The 24451-nt window shown below is 46.5% G+C and overlaps 1 protein-coding gene across 8 annotated transcripts in view; it reads right to left on the reverse strand.

Moving 5' to 3' along the window:
• SLC46A3 (solute carrier family 46 member 3) overlaps positions 1-24451 on the reverse strand; it is a 47136-nt gene that overhangs the window by 21881 nt on the left and 804 nt on the right. Inside the window, exons 1-3 of one of the 8 annotated variants that reach the window (XM_073583154.1) lie at positions 22414-22466; positions 12758-12907; positions 11124-11366 (exon numbers count right to left, since the gene is read on the reverse strand). In XM_073583154.1, the coding sequence (XP_073439255.1) occupies positions 11124-11315 (192 nt within the window). In that variant the 5' untranslated portion in view covers positions 11316-11366; positions 12758-12907; positions 22414-22466. Of the gene's footprint in view, positions 1-11123; positions 11367-12757; positions 12908-20152; positions 20265-21728; positions 22098-22413; positions 22514-24451 lie in introns of those variants that run through there. The other 7 variants (XM_073583151.1, XM_073583152.1, XM_073583157.1 and 4 more) reach the window with 7 other exon arrangements.

Here is a 24451-nt window from a genome sequence, read left to right on the forward strand (position 1 = left end):
TCGTATAACATATAAAACAGATGCCTCTCACAAAATTAGAATTATCATAAAGTTAATTTCAGTTCTTCAAAACAAAAAGTGAAACTCGTATTATATAGTCATTACAGAGTGATCTATTTCACGTGTTTATTTCTGTTAGTGTTGATGATTATGGCTTACAGCCAATGAAAACCCAAAAGTCATTATCTCAGTAAATTAGAATACTATATAACACCACCTTGAAAAATGATTTTAAATTCCGAAATGTTGGCCTACTGAAATGTATGATCAGTACATGCTCTCAATACTTGGTTGAGGCTCCTTTTGCATCAATTACTGCATCAATGCGGCGTGGCATGGAGGCGATCAGCCTGTGGCACTGCTGAGGGGTTATGGAAGTCCAGGTTGCTTTGCTAGCAGCCTTCAGCTCGTCTGCATTGTTGGGTCTGGTGTCTCTCATCTTCCTCTTGACAATATCCCATTGATTATCTATGGGGTTAAGGTTAGGCGAATTTGCTACCAATCAAGCAGAGTGATACTGTCGTTTGTAAACCAGGTGTTGGTAATATTGGCAGTGTGGACAGGTGCCAAGTCCTGCTGGAGAATGAGATTTCCATCTCCAAAAAAAGCTTGTCGGCAGAGGGAAGCATGAAGTGCTCTAAAATTTCCTGGTAGCCGGCTGCGCTGACTTTGGTCTTGATAAAACACAGGGGACCTACACCAGCAGATGACATGGCTCCTCAAACCATCACTGATTGTGGAAACTTCACACTATACCTCAAGCAGCTTGGATTGTGGCCACTCCACTCTTGCTCCAGACTCTGGGACCTTGATTTCCAAGGTCTAGTGTGAAGTATCCACAATCAGTGATGGTTTGGGGAGCCATGTCACCTGCTGGTGTAGGTTCACTGTTTTATCAAGACCAAAGTCAGTAGGATTGTACCCAATAGGGTCACCTTGCCACTGGTGGGATGACTTATGCTCTCTATTTTTTTTTTTTTTAATCAAAAACAGCATTACTAAGAACCCGATGTTTAAATGCACCTTTGCTTTTCACTTTAGCTACAGCAGGGTTAATTCTCTTTTTGTTTCTTGTAGGTTTTGTCTTTTTACCGTATTGTGTACAGTGTGTGAATATGAACTCTAGCAGAAAGCCGTGTTATCAGCCATCACCAGCCTCTCCTCGGAGATGACCTACAATAACCCTCAGCACTCCCTCTACACGGTCCTACTTATATTACCGATAAACAGAATAAAAAGTGTCCGACGCTGTGTGCGATCATCACACACCGACAGTGGATGATGTGGAGGAGGAAATCGTGATTATAATTCAGTGACTGTAGCTATAGAAATTACAGGTACTGCAGTTATTCTAAAGCTTGTGATATACATGGACAGGCTGATCTATGTAGGAGGTATGGCCACCCTGCACACTGTGTATGGACTCCGTACAGACCGCACTGGAGGGAGGGGGTGTATTGTACCATATATCATGGGGCAGAACAGCTTATTCTTAAAGACTAAGAGAGCAAAAATTCCAGAAACCCATTTAATGAAGCCATATTATCAGTATTATTCTCGTACAGAACGCAGAAGAAAATCATGGATGTAACTTTGCAACTTTCAACATACGAAACCGTGTCGGTGCCACAGGATGGCCGACATGGTACCGATATATACAAGTAAAAAAGGCGGATCCGGGGAACTACCGTAAGCCTGACATCGGTAGTGTGCAAAGTTTGAGGGTATTATAAAGAGATGACCTGCAGAAATATAAATCGCAGAAAATAATGTAGTCATGGCCAAAAAGTGTTGGCATCCTTGAAATTGTGCCAGAAATGAAGCCTTTTTGAGGTTGTGTAACATGATGCCCAATTTGCCTTTTATTCCCTTACGTTGCCCAAATACACACAAAGGAAATAAAGTGATGCGTGAACGTGCTAGGATAAGACGTTATCCGCCATGCTCATGTGCCATCGAAGTTACTTCAGCGCGTTCTCGAAAAAAAGTGTTTGAGTCCCCGTGGCTGCATGTCTCGTGGCTGGTCCGACAGCTGAAACACATGCAGGGATTTCCGGTTTGTTTAAAAAACCCTGCATGTGTCGAACAGCTGAGAAACATGCGGCCACGGGGACTCAAACATATTATTGGAGCATGCCGAAGACACTCGGTTAGGCTGGGTTCACATTGTGTTGTGGGCAATCCGTTACATACCGGCACTAGCTCTATGTAACGGAAGCGTTAACTCCCCCATTGCCCGCAATAATAGTAACGCACCCCAACGTACGCCAAAATCGACATGCGTTAGCAATGATGCGTTACTTTATGACGCACCTTTGAACACGGTCTGCAGAGTTTTTGGGTGCGTCGGGTCTAGCGCACAGAGACGGACGCGTTCGCTGTGCACATACCTGTATGGGCTAACGCATGGTAACGAAATGCTACCATGCGTTAGTGGATCGCCCTCGCACCCAGGGCGGCGGGTGTACTCGGAGCCGGGCCCGTGGGTTTCAATGGGAGATGTCACGGTAGCTGTGACCCGGTCCGTGGCCCTGGGCGTCCATTGTAAAAGGGAGGATGTTTGGACGTGTGGATGTTGATTAAAGTTTATGAGTGAATGCTTCGTGACGCCACCTGTGGTGTTCGGCAAGGAAGATGTTAAGCCGACGCTGCAGACAGATCCTCTGGGACAGATGGTGTGGTGCAGCAATGATGTTGTGGCCCTCCACAGGCAGGGCAGTAGTCCCAGGGCAGTGTAGGGGAGGAGATAGGGAGGAGACGTAGTTGGTGCAGTGTCAGGCACAGCGATGTAGCAGTGCTGAGTGTGTTGGCGCATGAATAAGCGGAGGACACCAGGGCATGTAGTTCCAAAGCTTTACTCACAGTCTTATGAGTACAGGTGCCCGCATCCGTGCAGTGTCCTCCAGGGCAGGAGCTCAGCCAACTTCCAGGCAAGATGAAGTACTCCGTTCCAACACTCCGCCAACATGTGCCTTTTCTGAACGTCTCCCTCCTTAGCGCTCGTAGTGAAGTACTCACAGTACTGAGTTACACTGGAGTTCCTCCTTTCTGATGTTCTTAGAACTCTACTTGTACAGCAGACAGCTGTAGCCTGTTTCGGGGGACTCCTTGCTACTAAGTCCCGGCTCACTCACGTTGCTGTTGTGCCCCCAAGTCTTGTGTGGGAATAAAGTGGTGACAACTTCTATTTCTCCGGTGTCTGTCGCAGGACCATTAGTATCCATACATCCTCAGGGACCGGACCCCGGCCTTGCGCTTAGAACTTGAGGAAGGACTCTGCTCTAACCCTAGTCCTTAGTTCTCTTATTCTCCTTACGTTCCGTTCTAATCTTTCTTTTGGAGAATTAGGCTTTCTGAATATCTCTTTCTTGTGCCAGCAGACTCAGGTCACTGAACTTTGCTGCAGCACTTCCTTGCATCCATCCCACTCAGGGGATTTTCTCTCACAGACTGACCTAGTCCTAATGGTCTCCGCTCTCTTGTGCAGACTAAGCTCCACCCACCTCCCAGCACGCTTCATGTTCCAAGCAGGGAGCCACCAAAGGTGCTTTACTACACTACTATGTTGTGTGGGATGCAGGTGTTGGAGTGTGGTCAGGTGTCGCCACATTACCTGGATGGTGGAGTACCACACCTCAGGAGGAGGTGCAGTACCTCTGTGGCGACTGAACCTTCAGGGGCGCCACATTAGCGCTAGGTCACAAAAGATGTCAAAAATTACATCTGCGTTAGCGCATCCGTTTAACAGATCCGTTAAACGGATGCCCCTAACGCAATGTGAACCTAGCCTTAGCACCCGAGCTTGCTCCGATAACATCTTATCCGAACATGTTCACTCAGCACTAGAAATAAACATGTGTAACTGGAACAACTTTCTGGGAGAAATACTTCATTTTCTGAAACAATGTCAAGGGTGCCAACACTTTAGGCCATGACTGTATAGTAACTGACAATCAGCAGGGAATTATGAAACTTAAGTCGTGTCTAACTAACATGTTGGGTTTCTATGAGGCGGTAAGTGCAAATCTGGATGTTGGTAATGCGGCTGATGCGATTTATCTGGATTTTATAAAGGCATTTGTACCACATAACAGTCTTATACTGAAGCTACAGAAGCAGAGACTGGGGGAATCTATATGCAGGTGGGTAAGGAATTGGCTAAATGACAGGAAACAGAGTCGTCATAAATAGTACGTTCTAAAAATGGGATGTAGTCAGCAGTGAGGGACCGCAGGGACAGACTGTGTGCCGGAAGCAGTGAGGGACCGCAGGGAGAGTCTGTGTGCCGGAAGCAGTGAGGGACCGCAGGGACAGACTGTGTGCCGGAAGCAGTGAGGGACCGCAGGGACAGACTGTGTGCCGGAAGCAGTGAGGGACCGCAGGGACAGACTGTGTGCCGGAAGCAGTGAGGGACCGCAGGGACAGACTGTGTGCCGGAAGCAGTGAGGGACCGCAGGGACAGACTGTGTGCCGGAAGCAGTGAGGGACGGCAGGGACAGACTGTGTGCCGGAAGCAGTGAGGGACGGCAGGGACAGACTGTGTGCCGGAAGCAGTGAGGGACCGCAGGGATCTATGCTAGGACTGTTTCTTTTTAACCCCATTATTAATGACTTGTGGATGGGATTGAGAGCAAAGTGTTAGGCTACTTTCACACATCAGGTTTTCGGCGTCAGGCGCGATCCGGCGTCGTGCCGGAATGCCGGATCCGGCAAATGTTTTGTAAAACCTGATGTGCCGGATCCGGTTTTCTGCCGGATCCGTCTTGTTCTTGACAGACAAAACCGGATCCGTCTCATCCGGTTCATCCGTTTTTCTATCCGTTTTTCGACGGATTACGCCGGATCTGGTTTTTAAAATTGACCCTTGTGGCCTTCCGAACGGGATTGGCTACTGGAAAACTATATATAGCATGTTCCTACAGCCCTTCTTTGACAGGTTGTAGAGAAGAAAGTGCAGGTTGGAGAGAAGAGCAAGTTACTGGCGAAGATGGATGTTGTCATTGGAAATATTACCACTAGAAGTTCTGTGACAGTTTCAGTAATGAGGGACAATTTTGCACTATACTTTATGTCACCTCAAGGCAGAGTACACTGGCAGGATGACAGAGTGTGAAAGATTTGTGCCCTAACCAAACTTGTGTACCTTCTGGACCAACAGTATATACCTTTGCCAACCAAAGTTGGCTATCTTGTCATGGTCTTACTATTTTTACCTTTAGGCCACAGGTGTGTACCTGGTTGTGTTTTATGCAAAGTATTTCACCTTTTAACAAAAGTTGTGTTCATTGTTAGGAAATCACCAACAATAAACACAACTTTTCAGGTGAAATACTTTGCTTCAAACACAACCAGGAACACAACTGTGGCAAAAAGCTAAAATTTACCCACAGTCATATACCTGGTTTTGAATACCTTTTTACCTTTGAAATACCCTGTATTTAACCTTTTTTTTTAAACATATTTCGCCGCAGAAAGAAATGACAGACAACCAGTGTAAACAATAATTTAACTTTTATTTAAAATATTTTTTTTTTGTGTAAACTGTTTTTAAAGTTAAAAAAACTTTTTTAATAAAGGTTTGAAACCAACCAAATGGGCATTTTTATTACAAAAAAACATTATAACTCGGTGTAGTGTGGGGTGGAAATACTGCTGGAGGGGCTGCGGGACACTTCGACAATGGGAGTGTGGAGAGAGGACTGGGATCGTGGTGGTGAAGGAACAGTTAGAGGTGATGGTGTGGAAAAAGCTACAGAATGGGTGGACATGTGGGAGGCAGAAGAGGTGGTGGGCGGTGGAGTGGAGGGTTGGGCAGGGACTGTAGGAGCAGATGATGTTGATGGAAAGTTGTATGGGGAAGGAGTTTGGTACGGGGAAGGAGTTTGGTACGGGGCAGGTTGCTGGAAGTGGGGAGATGTCTGGTACTGGGGAGGTTGCTGGTACTGGGGAGGTTGCTGGTACTGGTGAGGTTGCTGGTATGTAATAGGAGGGGGAGGATGGAAAGTGGCTGGAGGGGGTGCAGATGTAATAGGAGGGGGAGGATGGAAAGTGGCTGGAGGGGGTGCAGGTGGAGGAACTACAGTGGTGGGAGGTGGAGGTTGGGAGGTAACCTGCTGTAGAGCACCGTGGCACGAATGCATTACATGCATCTGCTGGGTAGGAGATAGTGTTGCCATGAGCTCCACAACAGACCTGAAAAAGGTGTGGTTTGGCGAAGATCTTGCTTCTGAATGCATGGTTTGCAGAAGTGTCTTCACCTCCAGAATGCTGGAGTTGATCTGCTGAAAGCCTGCGGAGATTTGCTCTGACAAGACTTTGAGACAGTTCTGGAAAGATGCATTCAGATGCAAGAACTGTGGCGCATAACTCTTTTCCTGACCCCTCTGCCGCTGCCGCCCAGTACCCGCAGGTGTCCTAGAGGTGGCAGGGGCAGAAGGGTGGGGTAAAGGGAAAGCGATCTCCTCACCAGCAGCTTCATGTAATGTAGGCGGCCACGATGCTCCTGTGCTGGTGGATGGGACAGATGGGTCGAATGTGTGGGAAGGCTGGGAAGGTGCAGATGTACCGGGGCGGTCGAAGTGTCCCTCGGTGCCGGTCTCCTCAGGGATCGCCTCAGAAGGGTCCAATCGTGCAGGCTCCCGAGTGCTGCTCACCGTGCTGTGGAATAAAGAGAAAAAAAAACAATTAAAATAGTGACATGGTATGGCCCTGGCTGAAAAAAAAAAGTTACATCTAACATTTTTTTTCACATGTGGTGTGTAATATTTACCTTCTAGTGACCATTGTTTCCCGGAGGAACGACAGGGCTTGTGCGTACTTGTACTTGCTCCTGCGTCCTCCAGATCCACTCGGGGCCCGCATCTCTTTATTGAACTCCTTCTTGAAACGATCCCCCACAGACCGCCACCGATTCACAATTCTGTTCCCTAAACGAGAAAGGAGTGGTTAGTATACAACATCAGTGTTTCACAAACTCCAGTCCTCATGGTCCCCAGGGGTCATGTTTTCAGGATTTCCATAGTAAATAGAAATCCTGAACACATGATCCGTGGGGACCACGAGGACTGGAGTACGGGAAACACTGGTTTACATCAAGCAACCGGTACTGTATATACTTACGCTCTTTAATCTGGGCCCGAACATCGAGGTCCTCCCAGCGGCCCACAAGGAGCGAACAGATTTCCTCCCAGAGTCGTCGGGTAACGATAAGGTCAGCGTGGCGGCAGTCAGCCATATTCCAGAGCGGCTCCCTTTCTCTGACGAGATCGATGAGGTGGTCCACATCGAGTCCTCCATCCTCACCGTCAGAGTCGGGAGCACGCTGTGAAGGCTGTTAAAGAAAAAGACAAAAATAACATAATTAGCCTCCACAAAAGAAATGAAATAAAAAGTGCAAAAAAACAAAGCAAAAATATTTATACTTACACGCTGGTGACCGCCGCGTTGCTGTCGCCGACGACCCTGGGAGGCACTGCGAGGACCTCTTGGCCGAGCACCAGATTGGGAAGACTAGAGAAGAAAACAAAAAATGTTATGTCTTTGGATGTAGGCATTTGTTTGCTGTGTGTGGTCTGCAGAACATTGTTTTCTATGTGTTGTGTGTAGTGTGATGTTGTGTTTCTGCGTTTGATGCAAAAAACTTACCAATTGTGAGCCCACTCCAGGTGTCTGTCCACCCCTTCCTTCTTCTTCTGGGAGCTCCTCTTCATCTTGTGATTCCTGTTTTGAAATAAAAGGCAATGAATAGACATATATTACAGAGATGATGGATTTTGGAAATAAAAACTTACCGTCAAACGCTGACGATGCGAGGGAGGGCTCCCAGAAGATGATGTGCTGTCTTCCTGGTGGCCACACTCCATGCCTGTGGGTGGTGTTCCAGCTGCTGCCATTGCTGCTGCTGCTGCTGCTGCATCTATTGGGCGGCTGTTGAATAAAGAGAAACAAAGGGCCAATGAATATCTTGATATTCAATAGCCCTAGTTTGGAGGAATGGGGGATTTGATAATTACCGTCTCTCATCTGCTGCTGGCCTCCCCTCCTCAGCATGTTCCATTTGCTGCTCCATTTGGGGTGGTGGTGGTGCTGATGGTGCTGCAGTGGTCTCCTGCCTTCTCCTGCTGCGCTTGGTTGCTTTCTTGGGTGGCATGTTGGGTGTGGCTGTGGGTCCCACGGTCTTGCTTTTATATATGTCTTGTGGGCAGAGCTACTGAGCATGCTCAGACCAAAAAAACCGGATCCGGCTTTCGCCGGATCCGGCGCATTGCGGCGCTCATAGGCTTTCATTGTGTGAAAAAGACGGACGCGCCGGATCCGGCGTGTCCGGCTTTTTCGCCGGAGACAAAAAACGTTACAGTAGCCGTTTTTTCCAGACGCCGGATCGCGACACATTGCCGGATCCGGCGAAAACCGGATGAAACGCATGGCCATCCGGCGCGATCCGGCGCAAATGCAAGTCAATGGGGGGAAACCGGATCCGGCATTGCATTTCGCCGGATCCGGTTTCTGTCAAAAGCGCCGGATCGCGCCTGACGGCGAAAACCTGATGTGTGAAAGAGGCCTAAGTTATTGCTGACGACACTAAACTATGTAAAAGATACTAAAATCTGACCTTGAGGTTACAATATTGCAAAACGATTGGGATAAGATTACTGAATGGACAAACACTTGGCAAATGAGGTTTAATGTAGATAAGTGTAGAGTAATGCACTTGGGACGGAGTAATCGTATTGCTCCATATACAGTAAATGGGAGAATGCTCTTGATTACAGAACAGGAGAAAGACTTGGGTATTCTGGTTACAAGTAAGCTGAGCAGCAACACTCAATGTCATGCAGCAGCCGCAAAAGCAAACAAGATTTTAGGAGAAAAAAAATCCTGTAATCCCAACATACCGTTACCCCTTTATAAAATCACTGGTGAGGCCACATCCAGAATGTTCGATCCAGTTTTGGGCTCCACATTTTAAAAAGGGTATTCAGATATTAAGTCAGTTGAAAGGCGGGCAACTAGATTACTACAAGGGATGGAAGGCCTCTCACATGAGGAGAGGCTGGAAAAGTTGGGCTTGTTTAGCTCAGAAAAAAGATTTATAAATATGTGTGGTCAGTACAAAGGACTGGTGCCTGACTTATTCCTTCCAAGGACTATACTAAGGACTAGGGGGCACTCATTACAGGTAGAAGAAAGGCGATTCCAGCAGCTCAATAGGAAAGGGTTCTTTACAGTTAGAGCAGTCACACTGAAATACCCAACCACAAGAAGTAGTAGTGGAAGACACTAACCGTTTATATATATAAAAAAAAAAAAAAGCTGGAAGATTCTCGACATATAACATTGTGGGTTATAGTTAATTTAGTGGCATAAAATGTATAATCTGTGGAGAAAAGATGAACTTGATAGACCTAGTTACATAAGTTGAAAAAAAAAAAAAAAAAAAAGACCTAAGTACCGTAAATTAGAGTCGTTGAGAAGGCTAACGCCTACTCACTAACTCTGACTCGGTGATTTAATTTTGGACACTTATGAAATATCCAACAGACTCGCATTCAGCTTGAGAAAGGCGCGCCGTCTGAATACTTATGACCATGTGATATTTCAGTTTTTCTTTAATAAATTTGCAAAAATTTCTACATTTTTGTTTTTTCAGTCAAGATGGGATGCAGAGAGTGTACATTAATGAGAAAAAAAATGAACTTTTTTTAAATTTACCAAATGGCTGCAATGAAACAGAGTGAAAAATGTAAAGGGGTCTGAATACTTTCCGTACCCACTGTATAGTGACCCTTACTCCTCCGATGACCTATAGTGACCTTTAATGCTGCCAATATTGGGCCTAGTTATACTCCATGTACCCAACAGCGAATCAAAGCATCTGACGCTGTGTGCAAACATTATTATACACCAACTATGTACTAAGTAAACTAAGACTAAAGAGAATTATAATCACATGGTTGCATCTTATGACTGAGGATAGAAACAAATAGTAATTAAAGGAACTGGTTTTACTTAACGTATTTTTACTAAATGGATCATACTTTTAAAAGGTAGTAGATTCCTGTATGTGTAATAACTGGTGGCCCTGTACATTGCACACACTATAAAGGAGGGGAGGTAATGTATGGACTCCATACAGATAGTACTGGGGGAGGGAAATTATATTTTACCATTATTTATATTGCAAAAACAGCTTATTTTTCAAAAATAAAAAGAGCTACATTTGAGAAGACCCTTTAACAAAGCCATAAAAGAGTTGGTCAGAAGGTTTAGATCTGCTACACGAAAACCTTCACCCGGTGAGGGCTAATCCCATGGCCACCTCGCAGTTTCCAGATAAGGGGTCCAGTGATTGAAATGAATACAAGTCTCAATAGTAGGATTCACATCTATCAGACATTTATGGTTATGCCATGGAGGTCCGCGATGGGAATACCCCCAAAAGCCACATTCAGACGTCAGATTTTCATGTACAAGTGCCATCTTTGGTTTTGACAGATAGCACATGTACCTGTAACAGTCTATGGGGTCATTGACAAGTCTGATTTTTGCCTGGTCCCCAGGAAATCATGGACACGTCTGATTTTAATATTAGGTGCGGATCAAAATCAGCAAGGCAAGGCTATGGTTCCATGAAAAAAAAAAAAAAAAAATGAAAAAACAGACTGTACTCCAATGAGGTCCAAGTGCGGTCTGATTTTCCACGAACTGTCAGCAAAGAAAAAGGTGAAAAAATCTTTTTGTAGGAGAAAAACTGATGAGACTCGGACCAACCACAATCTGATCAGAATAACAGGACCAATAACAGGTCTGAATGAGGCCTAAGACCTAGACAGACTTCACATTGAAGGGGACGGCTTTCGTAAAAAAGCTTGGAAACGCCCAAAGGGCCATTACAGGTCAAGTGCTCTCGCTCTTCCCGGTAGATCCTGATCCTTCTTCCCTTTTGGCTATACTGGATGCCTGCACGCCTCTGAAGGGAAGAGAAGGGTCAGGGCTTAATGAGGAGAGCCGGAGCACGTCCCAGGCCCTTTTCCCTACAGTACGTGTTCTGCTCAGGGCCATTGCTCTTAGTTTACAAGACCCCGGCAGACTTCTAATATGGAAGCACTTTCCTTCATTCTCACCTTTTGATGTGTAAAGTTGGGGTCAGTTTGATTTGTTTCACAATGTGATATGTTGTCGCTGTAGAACACCGTGGAGTTGAACTCTTCCTGCCATAACCTCTGGTACACGTACTGCTGCATCAGCGGGTAGCTGGCAAAGCAGGCGAAGCAGTAGAAGGCCATGACTGGCTCCACCAGGTACACGAGGCCCATCGTTACTTCTGATTCTTTCACAGGGGAACCATCACATGTCTATAGCTACTGCTGGAAAAAGAAGCATCTGTTATTCTGGACCTTATAAAATGCATTACCTCTTAACATTTTTGTGCACATTTACAAACATTTTATTTTTTTGACGTGTTTATTAAGGTTTTCAAATTTACATCACAACTGAAACAGTGAGAGATGGTCGTCATATACAGTCATAGGTAGTCGCAGGTAGCCAGGGGTGTGAACTCCCAATTAATAATGTCCCACTGCTTTGCATCTACAACTGCGCCGACAATCTGTCTCCATGGTTACAGACTACACAACCCTTGTGTGGTCTGATCCTGTGTGTCTCCATGGTTACAGACTACACACAACCACTGTGTAGTCTAATGCTTTGTGTCTCCATGGTTACAGACTACACACAACCACTATGTAGTCTGATGCTCTGTGTCTCCATGGTTACAGACCACACACAACCCCTGTGTAGTCTGATGCTCTGTGTCTCCATGGTTACAGACTACACAACCACTGTGTAGTCTGATGCTCTGTATCTCCATGGTTACAGACTACACACAAACACATACAATAAGTTAAAGCGGTTGCCCACGACCATTTTATTTTTTTTTTTTTACTATGGGCCTAAAAGCTAACAGGCAGGTACAGTAGTTGCTAAAGGAGTCCTGCTTTACTCGGCGCCGGCTCAGAGAGGTCACTAACCGCTCCTGCTGGAGATTCAGCTGCTCAAAGTCAACAGACAGCTCGTTCTGCTGGGCTGCCGTGTTGATGGAGCATGACTGCCGACGTTAATGCTGATGGACAGCCGGCTCCCCATAGTTTGGCAGCCAGATCCCCGCTACTTATCAGCATGACATCAGCAGTCACGCCCCATCAACAGAGCAGAGTGGAAGAGAAGCCGCTGCTCTATCGACATGACGTCAGCGGAAACAGCAGCATCACAAGCAGGAGCGGTCTGTGACTGCTTGGTGCCAGGCAGAGATCGCCGGACACAACAGGAAGGCAATTCCTGCCTGTAAGCGCTTATGCCCTTAATAAAGAAATTAAATAGTCCTGGATAACCCCTTTAAATGAAAGAGCATGAAGCACACCCCATACATTACAGGGGGTGATATGTAGTATTTTCATATTTCAGCTCATCAACCAGATTGTCAACCCCAGAAAACCGCTTTATTGTCTCCATCACTGATCTCCATAGGTTTATTATCCAATTGAGGGTGTAAGTGGGCCCGGTAATAACAAGACCCTCCTGTACCCAAAGCCAAGAATCAGCGGGGGCACCTGATAGCAGCGTCCTTCTATATGACTGGTGGAAGCGCTTGTTACCACTGCTGCCACTTACAATGGAGAAGACAATATAAAAACAACATTCAAGGACAAGGAAAGCATTAAAAGGTGGGGCTGATATATCACTAAATCGGAATACTAACCATCTTAAAGGGGTTGTCCAGAGAGAGACTGTTGTGATACTCAGACACCCTGTAGCGCCCCATCTCATACTGACAGTCCATGCAGGTCTCATCGTTCGTCACACAGTCATCCAGAAATGCCGGCCCAATCACTGGCTAAGTGGGGCGCCCCTGTTTCAATTAATGATTTATTAGACCGATACTTAACCATTACCCGTTTGTCAAGATACGAACAAGGAGCAGAGACCAGCAGGGGCAGGGTAAACATCAGAAGGGGAGCTGCAGAGAATTGGTGGGGGTGACTATTACTTCTTTAAATGGAAATCTGTGTCTGGGATTTTGCTTCTCCATCTGAGAACAGCATGATTTCGGGGCAGAGACCCCGATTCCAGCGATGTGCCACTTACTGGGCTGATTGCTGCAGTTTTGATAAAATCAATGCTTTTTTGGCTGCAAATCTAGCAGCTCTCTGCATGCTGCGCCCTGTAAAGCCCCACACACACCACTGATGACAGCTTTTTGTGTACTGTGCATAGGCAGTATGCTGCCAATCAGCAGTGAGAACGGGGTTATACAGACCTCATGAATATGAAGGACTGCATGGTAGCAGGATTACTAGACCTCTGGTGATAACCTCCTGCTGGTCAAACTACAGCAAGCAGCCCAGTAAGTGACACATTGCTGGAATGAGGGTCTCTGCCCCCTACATCATGTTGCTCTCACGTTAGGTGGAAAAAAAATAAATGTAGGTCATCCAAATGCATTTGAAGAACGCAGACTATGGAGAAGGATCACACAGTAAAACTGGCGAGTCACACACATTCAATCAACGCTGGAAATGTAATACAGCACATCAAGAATTTTTTTTTTCCAGCCAACTTCCTTTAAGCGTCATAAGAAATAAGGGGAAATTGGAAATCTATTTTATACTTTACTCAGTAAAACATAAGAAAACTCTGACAGTGGAAATAGAAAAATACATGTCTGCTTTATTGCAGAAACAGCACCACACCTGCCCATGGGTTGTGTCTGGTATTGCACCTCAAGTCCAATGAAGTGAATAGAGAGGAGCTGCAAAAACACTTGAACTTGTAGACAAGTGTGGGGCTGTTTTTCTAGTTGTGTATACCCCTTTAAATTTACTAAGACCGATGTTATCAGAACAGATGGACTGAAATAAGCAGATTCCATTAGGAAGGAACGACTGTACGTGTGATCCTTATGTGCAGACACAAAGAATCCCAATAAACCTGTCCTTCCACTTTTGCCCTATAATTTGCCGATTCATGAGTACATGTGATCTAGGTAGAATAAGAAGCTGAGCTCTGGATACAGATTAGCCATTTCCAGTGTTTCTCAACTTCAGTCCTCAAGTAGACCCCAACAGGTCGTATCCTACAGAGGAGTGCGCAGATTGCTGATCGCAGCTGTTGTAAAAACTTCTGTCCTGAACGGAAAGTCTGTGCATTGTAGTTATCACAACGACCGGAGTCCCGCAACTCACTGACCTCTGATAGGGACAGAACCCGGGGCAATTTCTAAGGCCGGTTTCACACATCCTTTTATTTCCAGTACCGGAAACACTGGTACCGGAGATATCCGTGTCTGTGTGTAATACGTGCAGAACAAGTGTGGCAACCCTGTGCCACATCAGTACCACACAGACGGCCACCGGGGAAGAAGCGCTACAGTAAGCACTGTTCCCCGGCGCTCAGGTGCTGAAGACGATGGTCATCATTCTCCACTGCTCTGCCGCCGATTGGTGCGAGCAGAGGAGAATGATGAGAGTTATATTAATATCCGAAAAATGACAGCATGTGGGGGCTTTTGGGACAATTACTCCCATCATCCAACAACTGCTGCCGCTAATAACTGTGACAGCAGGAGCGGATGATCAGGGTTTCCCCCTCAGCCGCCACCTGCAATATAATGAAATAATTGAATGAAAAACCCGACGTGGGCTCCCATTTTCTTGAACCAACGAGGCAAAACTCACAGCTGGGGTCTGCAACTCTCAGCAAGGTTGGTTATCAAGAATAGAGGGGTCCCCACTCTATTTAAGAAAAAAAAAAAAAACAACAATTAAAAAAAAAAACGGCATGGGGTCCCCCCCCCCCCCCCCCATTTTTTGACAACCAGCCTTGCTAAAGCTCACAGTTGGGGGCTGGTATTATAAGCCTGGTAAGGGGCCATTGATATAGCCCCCCCAGCCTAAAAACAGCAGGCAACAGCTGCCCAGAAAAGGCATATCTATTAGCTGCGCCTTTTATGGCGCTTTGCCCGGCTCTTCCCACTTGCCCTGTAGCAGTGGCAAGTGGGGTAATATGTGGGGTTGAGGTCACCTTTCTATTGTTAGGTGACATCAAGCCCACAGCTTAGTAATAGAGGGGTGTCTGTAAGACACCTATCCATTACTAATCATAGTTATATGTTAAATAAAGACACAGCCAGAATAAAGTCCTTTATTTAAAAAAGTGACAGATTCCGTTATTAATCTCAGTTAAACCATACTTACTACATCGACTAATCCAAGCGAAGCCATCGATCTCCTGTAATAAGCCAAAAATAAAAAAAGCAACCATATACCATACCTGTCAGTCATTGTGTTCCACGCCGTAATCCATGTCTGGGGGCTATATAGTTTTCAACCTTGTGCCAATATTCGACCGTTCTGGCTGAAAACCATGAGAGATGTGAGTGCAGCATCATTCACCAGCATTTTCCCACGGTTCTGAGGTCACCGCAGTTCAGCCCGGTCTCGATGACGTCACCGCTGGTGAATGAGGCTGCGCTCTCAGCAGCTCATTCACCAGTGGTTTTCAGCCGGGACGGTCGCATCTTGGCACCCTCCAGGTTGAAAATTATTTAGCCCCCAGACATGGATTACGGCGTGGGACACGATGGACAGGTATGGTATATTGTTGTTTTTTTATTTTTATTACAGGACATAGATGGCTTCGCTTGGATTAGGCGATGCAGCAAGTATGGTTTAATTGAGATTAATAAAAGGAGTGGCATTTTTTCGACTAAAGGACTTTATTCTGGCTGTGTCTTTATTTAACATAACTATAGGATTAGTAATGGATAGGTGTCTTATTTGACTGCATTTTAAATAAAAACCACACAGAAAAAAGAGCGACAACAAGTCCAAAATTATTATGACGCTGGTACATCTTCTCATCTCCTCTCCCCATTGCCGTTTGGCTTAATTAGGTATGTTTAAGTATATATGTACTGAGTGCTAATGGAGTGCCTCTGCATGTCAGCACTGCCCTGCGTTATTTCATCTAATATTATGATCTATGTATTAATGACATGGGGGTGCTTTGGTGTTTGTTTAAACACTATATATATTTTTTCGCTGTGATTTACACTCCATTAGAGATGTTTGAAGTATGTGTCAGTGTCTTGGGCTTTTAGCCAATTTTCACATTGTGGTGATTTGCTCTTTTCATCTGTATGCTTTTTATAATAAAGAATCTTTTTATGGATATTTCATAATAATTTTGGACTTGTTGTCGCTCTTTTTTCTGTGTGGTTTGTGTTTACCTTTGCGATTGGTCCGTATTTTGGTCCATTATTCTGGCATCATATTTATTCAGCATTGGTTCTATACATTCATATATTATGATATTGGTGCGTTTGTTGAATTGTTTTCTCTGCATTTTAAATAAAAAGTTTGAGTTTTTAAGGAGCTGGAACAAACATTTTTTTTTTCCCTCTGTTCATTCCTCGTCCAGTGAAGACGGAGTTCCGTGCGCCTGTGGCTGTCGGTGGGCTGGCTAATGCTATGCAGCCCACTTTTTTCAATGGGTCTTATAGACACCTTTCCATTACTAAGCTGTGGGGCTTGATCTCACCCAACAATACAAAATGTAACATAAGGTGACATCAACACCACTTGCCACCACTAAAGGGCAAGCGGGAAGAGCTGGGCAAAGCACCAGAAAAGGCGCATCTATTAGATGTGCCTTTTCTAGGCAGCTGAGGGCTGCTGTTTTTAGGCTGGGGGGGGGGGGCAATACCAATGGCCCCTTACCAGTCTGAGAATACCAGCCCCCAGCTGTGAACTTTGGCAAGGCTGGTTGTCAAAAACCGGGGGAACCCATGCTGTTTTTATATATATGCTGTTTTAAATACGTGGGGATCCCTCTATTCTTGATAACCTGCAGAGGGCAGGGCCTCTCTGACCTTTCCCGGCAACTGCACACTGCAGTACTTTGCTCTGCCCTCAACAGGGCAGAGAAATACACCTGTGCAGGAGCGCAATGCCAGGGACCATGAAGCAATCAGGAGGGCGGCATCGCAAGAAGATGAAAGGCACCAGACCTGTGACACCCATCAGACCGGACCAGGTGAGTATAGTAAAACTTATTTTTCTTATCTTGCCGGTTGGATCGGGGGCTTATCTACAGCATTATAGAATGCTGTATATCAGCCCTGAAAGACAACGGCCGCTTCTTATAGCGGCCAAACCCGATGACAGGTTCCCTTTAACCCTCTGATATGGCTTTCTGGGATAGCAGGGAAGTTAAGTCAGAATGATTACTAATAACACATGTGCACTGCACTTTATATTTAAGTTATAGTGGATTTGCTTCTCATTTGGTCTGACATGCACTGTGAGCGGTGAGGTCTTCTATAGACAGGTGTGCACCTTTACAAATCAAGTTTGGTCAGCTGGACTCCAATGAAGGAGGATCACAAGGAAATGACAGCATGTGACTTAAATATGAGTGTCTGAGAAAAGGGTCTGAATACTTATGACCATGTGACAGTTCGGTTTTCCTTTTTTAATAAATTTGCAAAAATTTCTACATTTCTGTTTTTTTCAGTCAAGATGGGGTGCAGAGTGTACATTAATGAGAAAAAAAAATGAACTTTTTTGAATTTACCAAATGGCTGCAAAAAAAAATTGAAGGTGTCTGAATACTTTCCGTACCCACAGTATATACTAACATACATGGTCAACTGTTACCGACAGAAAAACCCACAATGGTGACAAATAACTTGAATCTGACAAAAGTAATAAATCAAAAATCTATGAAAATGAACAAATAACAGTCAGACATTGCTTTTCAACCATGCTTCCACAGAATTTAAAAAAAATAAATAAATCTCATGAAATAGGCCTGGACAGAAATGATGGTGCCCCTGAAAATAATGTGACAAAAGGGACATGGTAAATTGCGGTGTGGCCACTAATTAGCATCACAGGTGTCTACAATCTTGGAATCAGTGAGTGGCTTGTACAGACGGCTACAGATACTCACTGTGCTGTTTGGTGACATGGTGTGTATCCCACTCAACATGGACCAGAGGAAGCGAAGGAAAGAGTTGTCTCAGGAGATTAGAAAGAAAATTATAGACCAACATGTTAAAGGTAAAAGTTATAAGACCATCTCCAAGCAGCTTGATGTTCCTGTGACTACAGTTGCACATATTATTCAGAAATTTAAGCTCCATGGGACTGTAGCCAACCTCCCTGGATGTGGTCACAGAAGGAAAACTGATGACAAATCACAGAGACGGATAATACGAACGGTAAAAAAAAAAAAAGTCCCGAAACACTTCTAAACAGATTAAAGCAGAACTTCAAGCTCAAGGAACATCAGTGTCAGATCGCACCATCCGTCTTTGTACGAGCCAAAGTGGACTTCATGGGAGATGACCAAGGGGGACACCATTGTTGGAAAAAAAAAAAAAAGCCAGACTGGAATTTGCCAAACTACATGTTGACAAACCACAAAGCTCCTGGGAGAATGTCCTATGGACAGATGAGACAAAAATGGAACAGCTCTATGTTCACAGATGGAAAAATGAAGCATATCAAGAAAAGGACACTGTCCCTACTGTGAAACATGGAGGAGGCTCTGTAATGTTCTGGGGCTGCTTTGCTGCATCTGGCACAGGGTGTCTAGAATCTGTGCAGGGTACAATGAAATCTCAAGACTATCAAGGGATTCTAGAGAGAAATGTGCTGCCCAGTGTCAGAAAGCTTGGTCTCAGGCGCAGGTCATGGGTCTTGCAACAGGATAATAACCCAAAGCACACAGCTAAAAATAAAAACACCCAAGAATGGCTAAGAGGACAACATTGCACTATTCTGAAGTGGCCTTCTATGAGCCCTGACCTAAATCCTATTGAGCATCTTTGGGAAGAGTTGAAACATGCCATCTGGAAAAGGCAACCTTCAAACACGAGACAACTGGAGCAGTTTGCTCTTAAGGAGTGGGCCAAAATACCTGTCGAGAGGTGCAGAAGTCTCATTGACAGTTACAGAGATCGTTTGATTGCAGTGATTGCCTCAAAAGGTTGTGCAACAAAATATTAAGTTATGGGTGCCATCATTTCTGTCCAGGACTATTTCATGAGTTTTAGTTTTAAAGAATTCTGTGGAAGCATGGTTGAAAAGCAATGTCTGACTGTTATTTGTTCATTTTCATAGATTTTTTATTTATTATTACTTTTGTCAGATTCAAGTTATTTCTGTCACCATTGTGGGTTTTTCAGTCATTAAATGAGGGGTACCAACAATTTTGACCACGTGTGTATTTAGGGTATCTATTTTCTCATTTTTTGGTTAAACTTCTTTAAAGGGCTTTTTCCATCTCAGGCACGAGTCATATTCCCATCCACTGGAGTTGAAGCTACAGAATCAGATGAGAGTTCCGGAATCAGAGTAGCTTACTGAGAGTTGCAGGTCCCATCCTCGGCCGATTCTACAGCTTCACCTCCTGTGGTCGGAGTTCTTCCCATTCCTACAGATGAAAAGCGCCGAGTACATGGCTTTTAGGTTAGGTCAGCAAGTTATACCTGAGCAGTTTATGAGCGGCTATTGCAAAAGTACAGTATTTTCGGTGACCTCAGTAAGAACTGAAGACATGTACACGGGAGGATGGAGGAATAGCTGTCGCCCGAGAGCAATCTAAGGTGATTTGTTTTGATAATTTCATACATGTGAATGGGGAGACTTCTTCAGTAGGTGCATGGATTTCCATCAACTTCAGAAGAGCGCGACAGTGACAAATTTCAGCACAAGAGCTGCCACGTGTGTATACACCCTTACGCTGATGACCACCCTTGTGACCTAAGGTGGAACCGAGTGCTCATCTCACATGGACATTGCCTCCATCATTGTTCGTTTTTTACAGCAATGAAAATTCTTTGTATCTAACCCTAAAATGCAAATGTGACAACGATTCCTGACCTGCAGGACAACGTTACTGTAGTTCCCCTCTCCGCGGATTGCGACTGATGGCAGCGAATACACAGTGCCGGTGTCTCCAGAACTAATGTATCTAATTAGGAGACTTGTAACAAAACAATAAAACACGATCCCGCCGCCAAATATAAAGCACAGGTCATACAGTTACCAGCTGTAATGTGGATCTGTCATGGTCACCTGTGACTCACCTGCCGCTCAGGGCTGGACGATGACAGTCGGAGCTTCTTGCACTAGGTACAGGTTCATTATTAAGAAAGAAGCACACCATTAGGGAATTCAGAGTGCGTCTTGGCAGCATCTCCATAGTTCCAGCTTCCAGCAGCTCTTCCGGTGCCATCACGTGGCGCTGCTCATTAAGGTAATAAATATGCACACATCTCCATTCCCATAGGATTACCTTAACGAGTGGCGCCACGTAATCGCACCGGAAGAGCTGCTGGAAGCCGGAACTAAGTAGATGCTGCGAAGACGCCAGGACCACAGAGATGCTGTGAGGGGCATGCTGGTGGGCGAGTAGGCTAGGGGACCGGGGGAGCCATGCATAGCTGGACCGGGGGAGCCATGCATAACAGGACCGGGGGAGCCATGCATAACAGGACCGGGGGAGCCATGCATAGCAGGACAGGGACCGGGGGAGCCATGCATAGCAGGACAGGGACCGGGGGAGCCATGCATAGCAGGACAGGGACCGGGGGAGCCATGCATAGCAGGACGGGGGGAGCCATGCATAACAGGACCGGGACCGGGGGAGCCATGCATAACAGGACCGGGACCGGGGGAGCCATGCATAACAGGACCGGGACCGGGGGAGCCATGCATAACAGGACCGGGACCGGGGGAGCCATGCATAACAGGACCGGGACAGCCATGCATAACAGGACAGGGACCGGGGGAGCCATGCATAACAGGACAGGGACCGGGGGAGCCATGCATAACAGGACCGGGACCGGGGGAGCCATGCATAACAGGACCGGGGGAGCCATGCATAACAGGACCGGGGGAGCCATGCATAACGGGACCGGGGGAGCCATGCATAACGGGACCGTGGGAGCCATGCATAACGGGACCGGGACCGGGGGAGCCATGCATAACAGGACAGGGACCGGGGGAGCCATGCATAACAGGACAGGGACCGGGGGAGCCATGCATAACAGGACAGGGATCGGGGGAGCCATGCATAGCAGGACAGGGACCGGGGGAGCCATGCATAGCAGGACAGGGACCGGGGGAGCCATGCATAGCAGGACAGGGACCGGGGGAGCCATGCATACCCGGCATATACTCGAGTCAAAAAGCTTACCCAGTTTTCTATGGCAAAATTAAGGGCCTTGGCTTATACTGTGGTCTGCTTTTACTTGAGTATATATGGTACTTTTGTTTGTGGCACAACGCCTTTAAAAAGGAGGGGTTTTTTTTATATTTGATATTTTAAAAGTAAAAGAAAAAAAAAAAAAAAGAAAGTAACCCAGTGCTGTGGGAGTCGGTAAGCCAAACCTCCAACTCCAACCTCACAGCACTGGTCATTACTGAGCATGTGCATAAAGTGCAGCACAGATTCACTGCCGCTAAAAGCCGAGATCCTCAGATCAGAAACAGAAGTTTCACAACTTTCCAAAATTCTTTTGTAAACATTTGCAGCCCATCCTGCATTGTACTACTGCACCCAATGTATGATATTTTAGGAGTCGCTCCATTTTATACCGACTCCACAGCCCTGAGTAACATAGAACAGCTCTCTAAAAACAACGACATTGTATTACTTACCGTAGATGTATTTCTGTATTTCCTCTGTGTGTCCTCTAATGTGGCCCAGAGACAGACGGTCGGACACTGGTGATGAGAGCGCCGGCCACGTGAGCCACATCCGGTGGCTCGGTTATGTATGGAGTAAAAACAAAGCCTCCCCTAGTACTCACTGTAGGCACGCTGCCTGAGGCAATAACCTGTGCGAGATTCTCGTGACCACTGCAGCCAATCACCGGTGTCACAGGCAACACCGTCACGTGAGCTGCAGCACTAGAGTGAACAAAGCCCAAGAAGGAGCACGAAAGCCCCAGGGCCGGGGGCAGCGGACCCACACCACGCACAGATGACCCGCGCCACGCACAGATGACCCGGGCCACGCACAGATGACCCACAGAGACGCTTTAAAGGGGAGTTATTTAGATTAAGGAACTCCCTTTAAAGTTTCTCTCAGCCATCCCTTTACAGTGTATGATCCCCATGTTCCTACAGCCCCTGCACTGATGCAGACCCCCAGGCTGCCACTGTCACCCCCCTAACCAGTTCTCAGAGAGCTTCTTTCACTTTCACTGGCTGTAAGTTTCCTTCCTCTGATCATTTCCACCGTATAATAAGTGACTAATGCAGACAGCACGGACACACTGCGGTATCGCTTGTCAGCACGCATAGTCGCCCAGCTGACAGATAACGCGGTGGCCAGTAATACCTGTGCGGGGATCCCAGCGCCGCATGTGAACAAAGGCCGGTCCTGTAGTGACAGCCGCTGTCACGCAACCCGACTGTTGTTATCCCGCGGGACCCCGCCCCTCGCCTGTGCTCATTGGTCCCTTCTAATCCCCGCCCACTCAGCTCAGCAGGTGCTGTATGCTGATTGGTGGCGAGCAGTGTTCCTCCTCCCTCTCTGTAGTGAGCGCGGCAGAGGCAGGAGGAACGGGTGGAGGGAGGAGGGAATCGCTGGGGACGCGGCCGCTGTGAGGTGACGGCTGCAGGAATGTTACGGTCTGTGCACACAGTCAGGGCTGCCAGTAGGAATTTCGGGGCCCCCTTGAGACTCCGCCCAGGGTCCACGGCAGCCCCGCCTCCACAGTCTCACCGCACTCTCTCGGAAAAACTCCACTTCTCACCTATCACACATTAATTTGTACCTGCGGTTTATCACCTCTACAATGGAGGAGCTGGTGAACCGCAGCAGAATCCGCAGCGTGTGCATGTGGGGAGGTAGACCTGACAGAGAAATCTGCTGTTAGCAAAAGGCAGAGGGAATAAGTCAGTGTAGAAAGAGAGGCACTGAGAAGAAGGAAAAAGGGTGTCGTATTGAGTGTGACCATTAGGCTAAGTGCACACGTTGCAGAAAATTTCTGCTCAAAAACTTGACTCCCTTCCCAGAAACCGCACCTATTTTTGCGCGGTTTTGATGCGTTTTTTTACGCAGCGGGTTCTAAAAGCATGGGAGAAGCCTAAACCGCGGAAAAATCCGCAAAATTAATGTGCATGCTGCGTTTTTTTACCGCAATGCGTTTTTTTCGCGGTAAAAAACGCATCAATGTGCACAAAAAGTGCAAAATGCATAGAAATGACTGTGCAGCTTATTTTTAGTGGTTTTATAGTGAAAACCGTGGTAAAAAACGCTGTGTGAACACAGCCTTAGAGGGCAGTGGGGAGCACGGAAGAGAGTGGTTCCAGAACTGCCACAGGTCAAGTTCACACTCATTGGTCAAAGGTGACTGTCAGGTGACAGTGGGCGGAGCTACCTAGGCTGGGAGAAGCTTCCAGAACGTGCAGTCAGCCAGGGGAGCTCACTAGAAAGGAGGGTCTGCTGCGCACTAGAGAGCACCAGGCAATAGAGACGGTCACGGGGGGTGACCCAGGAACACAGAAGCATCAGACGGAGACAGTCTGAACGTAATAGGTACCGGTGTACTTTGAATGGGGAAGCGCTGGGGTGGAAGTGCCTAGGGCAGCCACAGAAAGGAGAATCGCAGAGGACACCACTACAGTGGCACAGAGGCATCTAAGGTACCCGGGTCTGTGTGAGGAGGAAAAGTGAACAGTCCTGTGTTAAAGTATGGACGTCGGCAAAGTCGGTGAATAAAACCAGACCTGATGAACTACAGTACTGTCTTAGTCTCCAGTCTGTTTGCGCTAAGAAGTGGGTCACCCCCCAGTTCTGTTGGATCAGCACACCTTCCCCGCCTATCAGCATCATCACCAGCATCACCTCCAAATTTGTCTTCCCTCGCCGCCCCTACATGCACATAGCCTAAGGCTGTGTGCACATGCTTCAGATTCTGCTGCGGATCAGCAGCAGTTTTTGCTGCGTTGTACAGTACCTTTATTTTCAATGGAAAACAAAAACTTCAGTGCACACGGTGCAGATTTTCCCACACAGATTCAAATCTGCAGCATGTCACTTCTTTGTGCGGAATCCGCAGCGGTTTCACACCTGCTGCATTGTACAGGTGTCAAACCGCATGGGAAAACCGCAGGCTAAACCGCAGGTCTTTTGACCTGAGAATTTACCAAAATACCCATGGAAAATTCCGCAGCAGAATCCGCAACGTGTGCACTTAGGCTATGTGCACACGGTGCGGATCCGCAGCGTTTCAGGCTCTGCGGGTCCGTAGCAGATTTAGGTGTGTTGTACAGTACCATTGTTTTCAATGGTAAACTGAAAAACGCTGTGCACATGCTGCAGATTTTTCCGTGGGTTCATATCCGCAGCATGTCAATTCTTTGTGCGGAAT

This window comes from Dendrobates tinctorius, unplaced genomic scaffold, assembly GCF_039654945.1.
Source record: "Dendrobates tinctorius isolate UK_male_01 unplaced genomic scaffold, ASM3965494v1 ptg000075l, whole genome shotgun sequence".
NCBI classification, from domain to species: domain Eukaryota; kingdom Metazoa; phylum Chordata; class Amphibia; order Anura; family Dendrobatidae; genus Dendrobates; species Dendrobates tinctorius.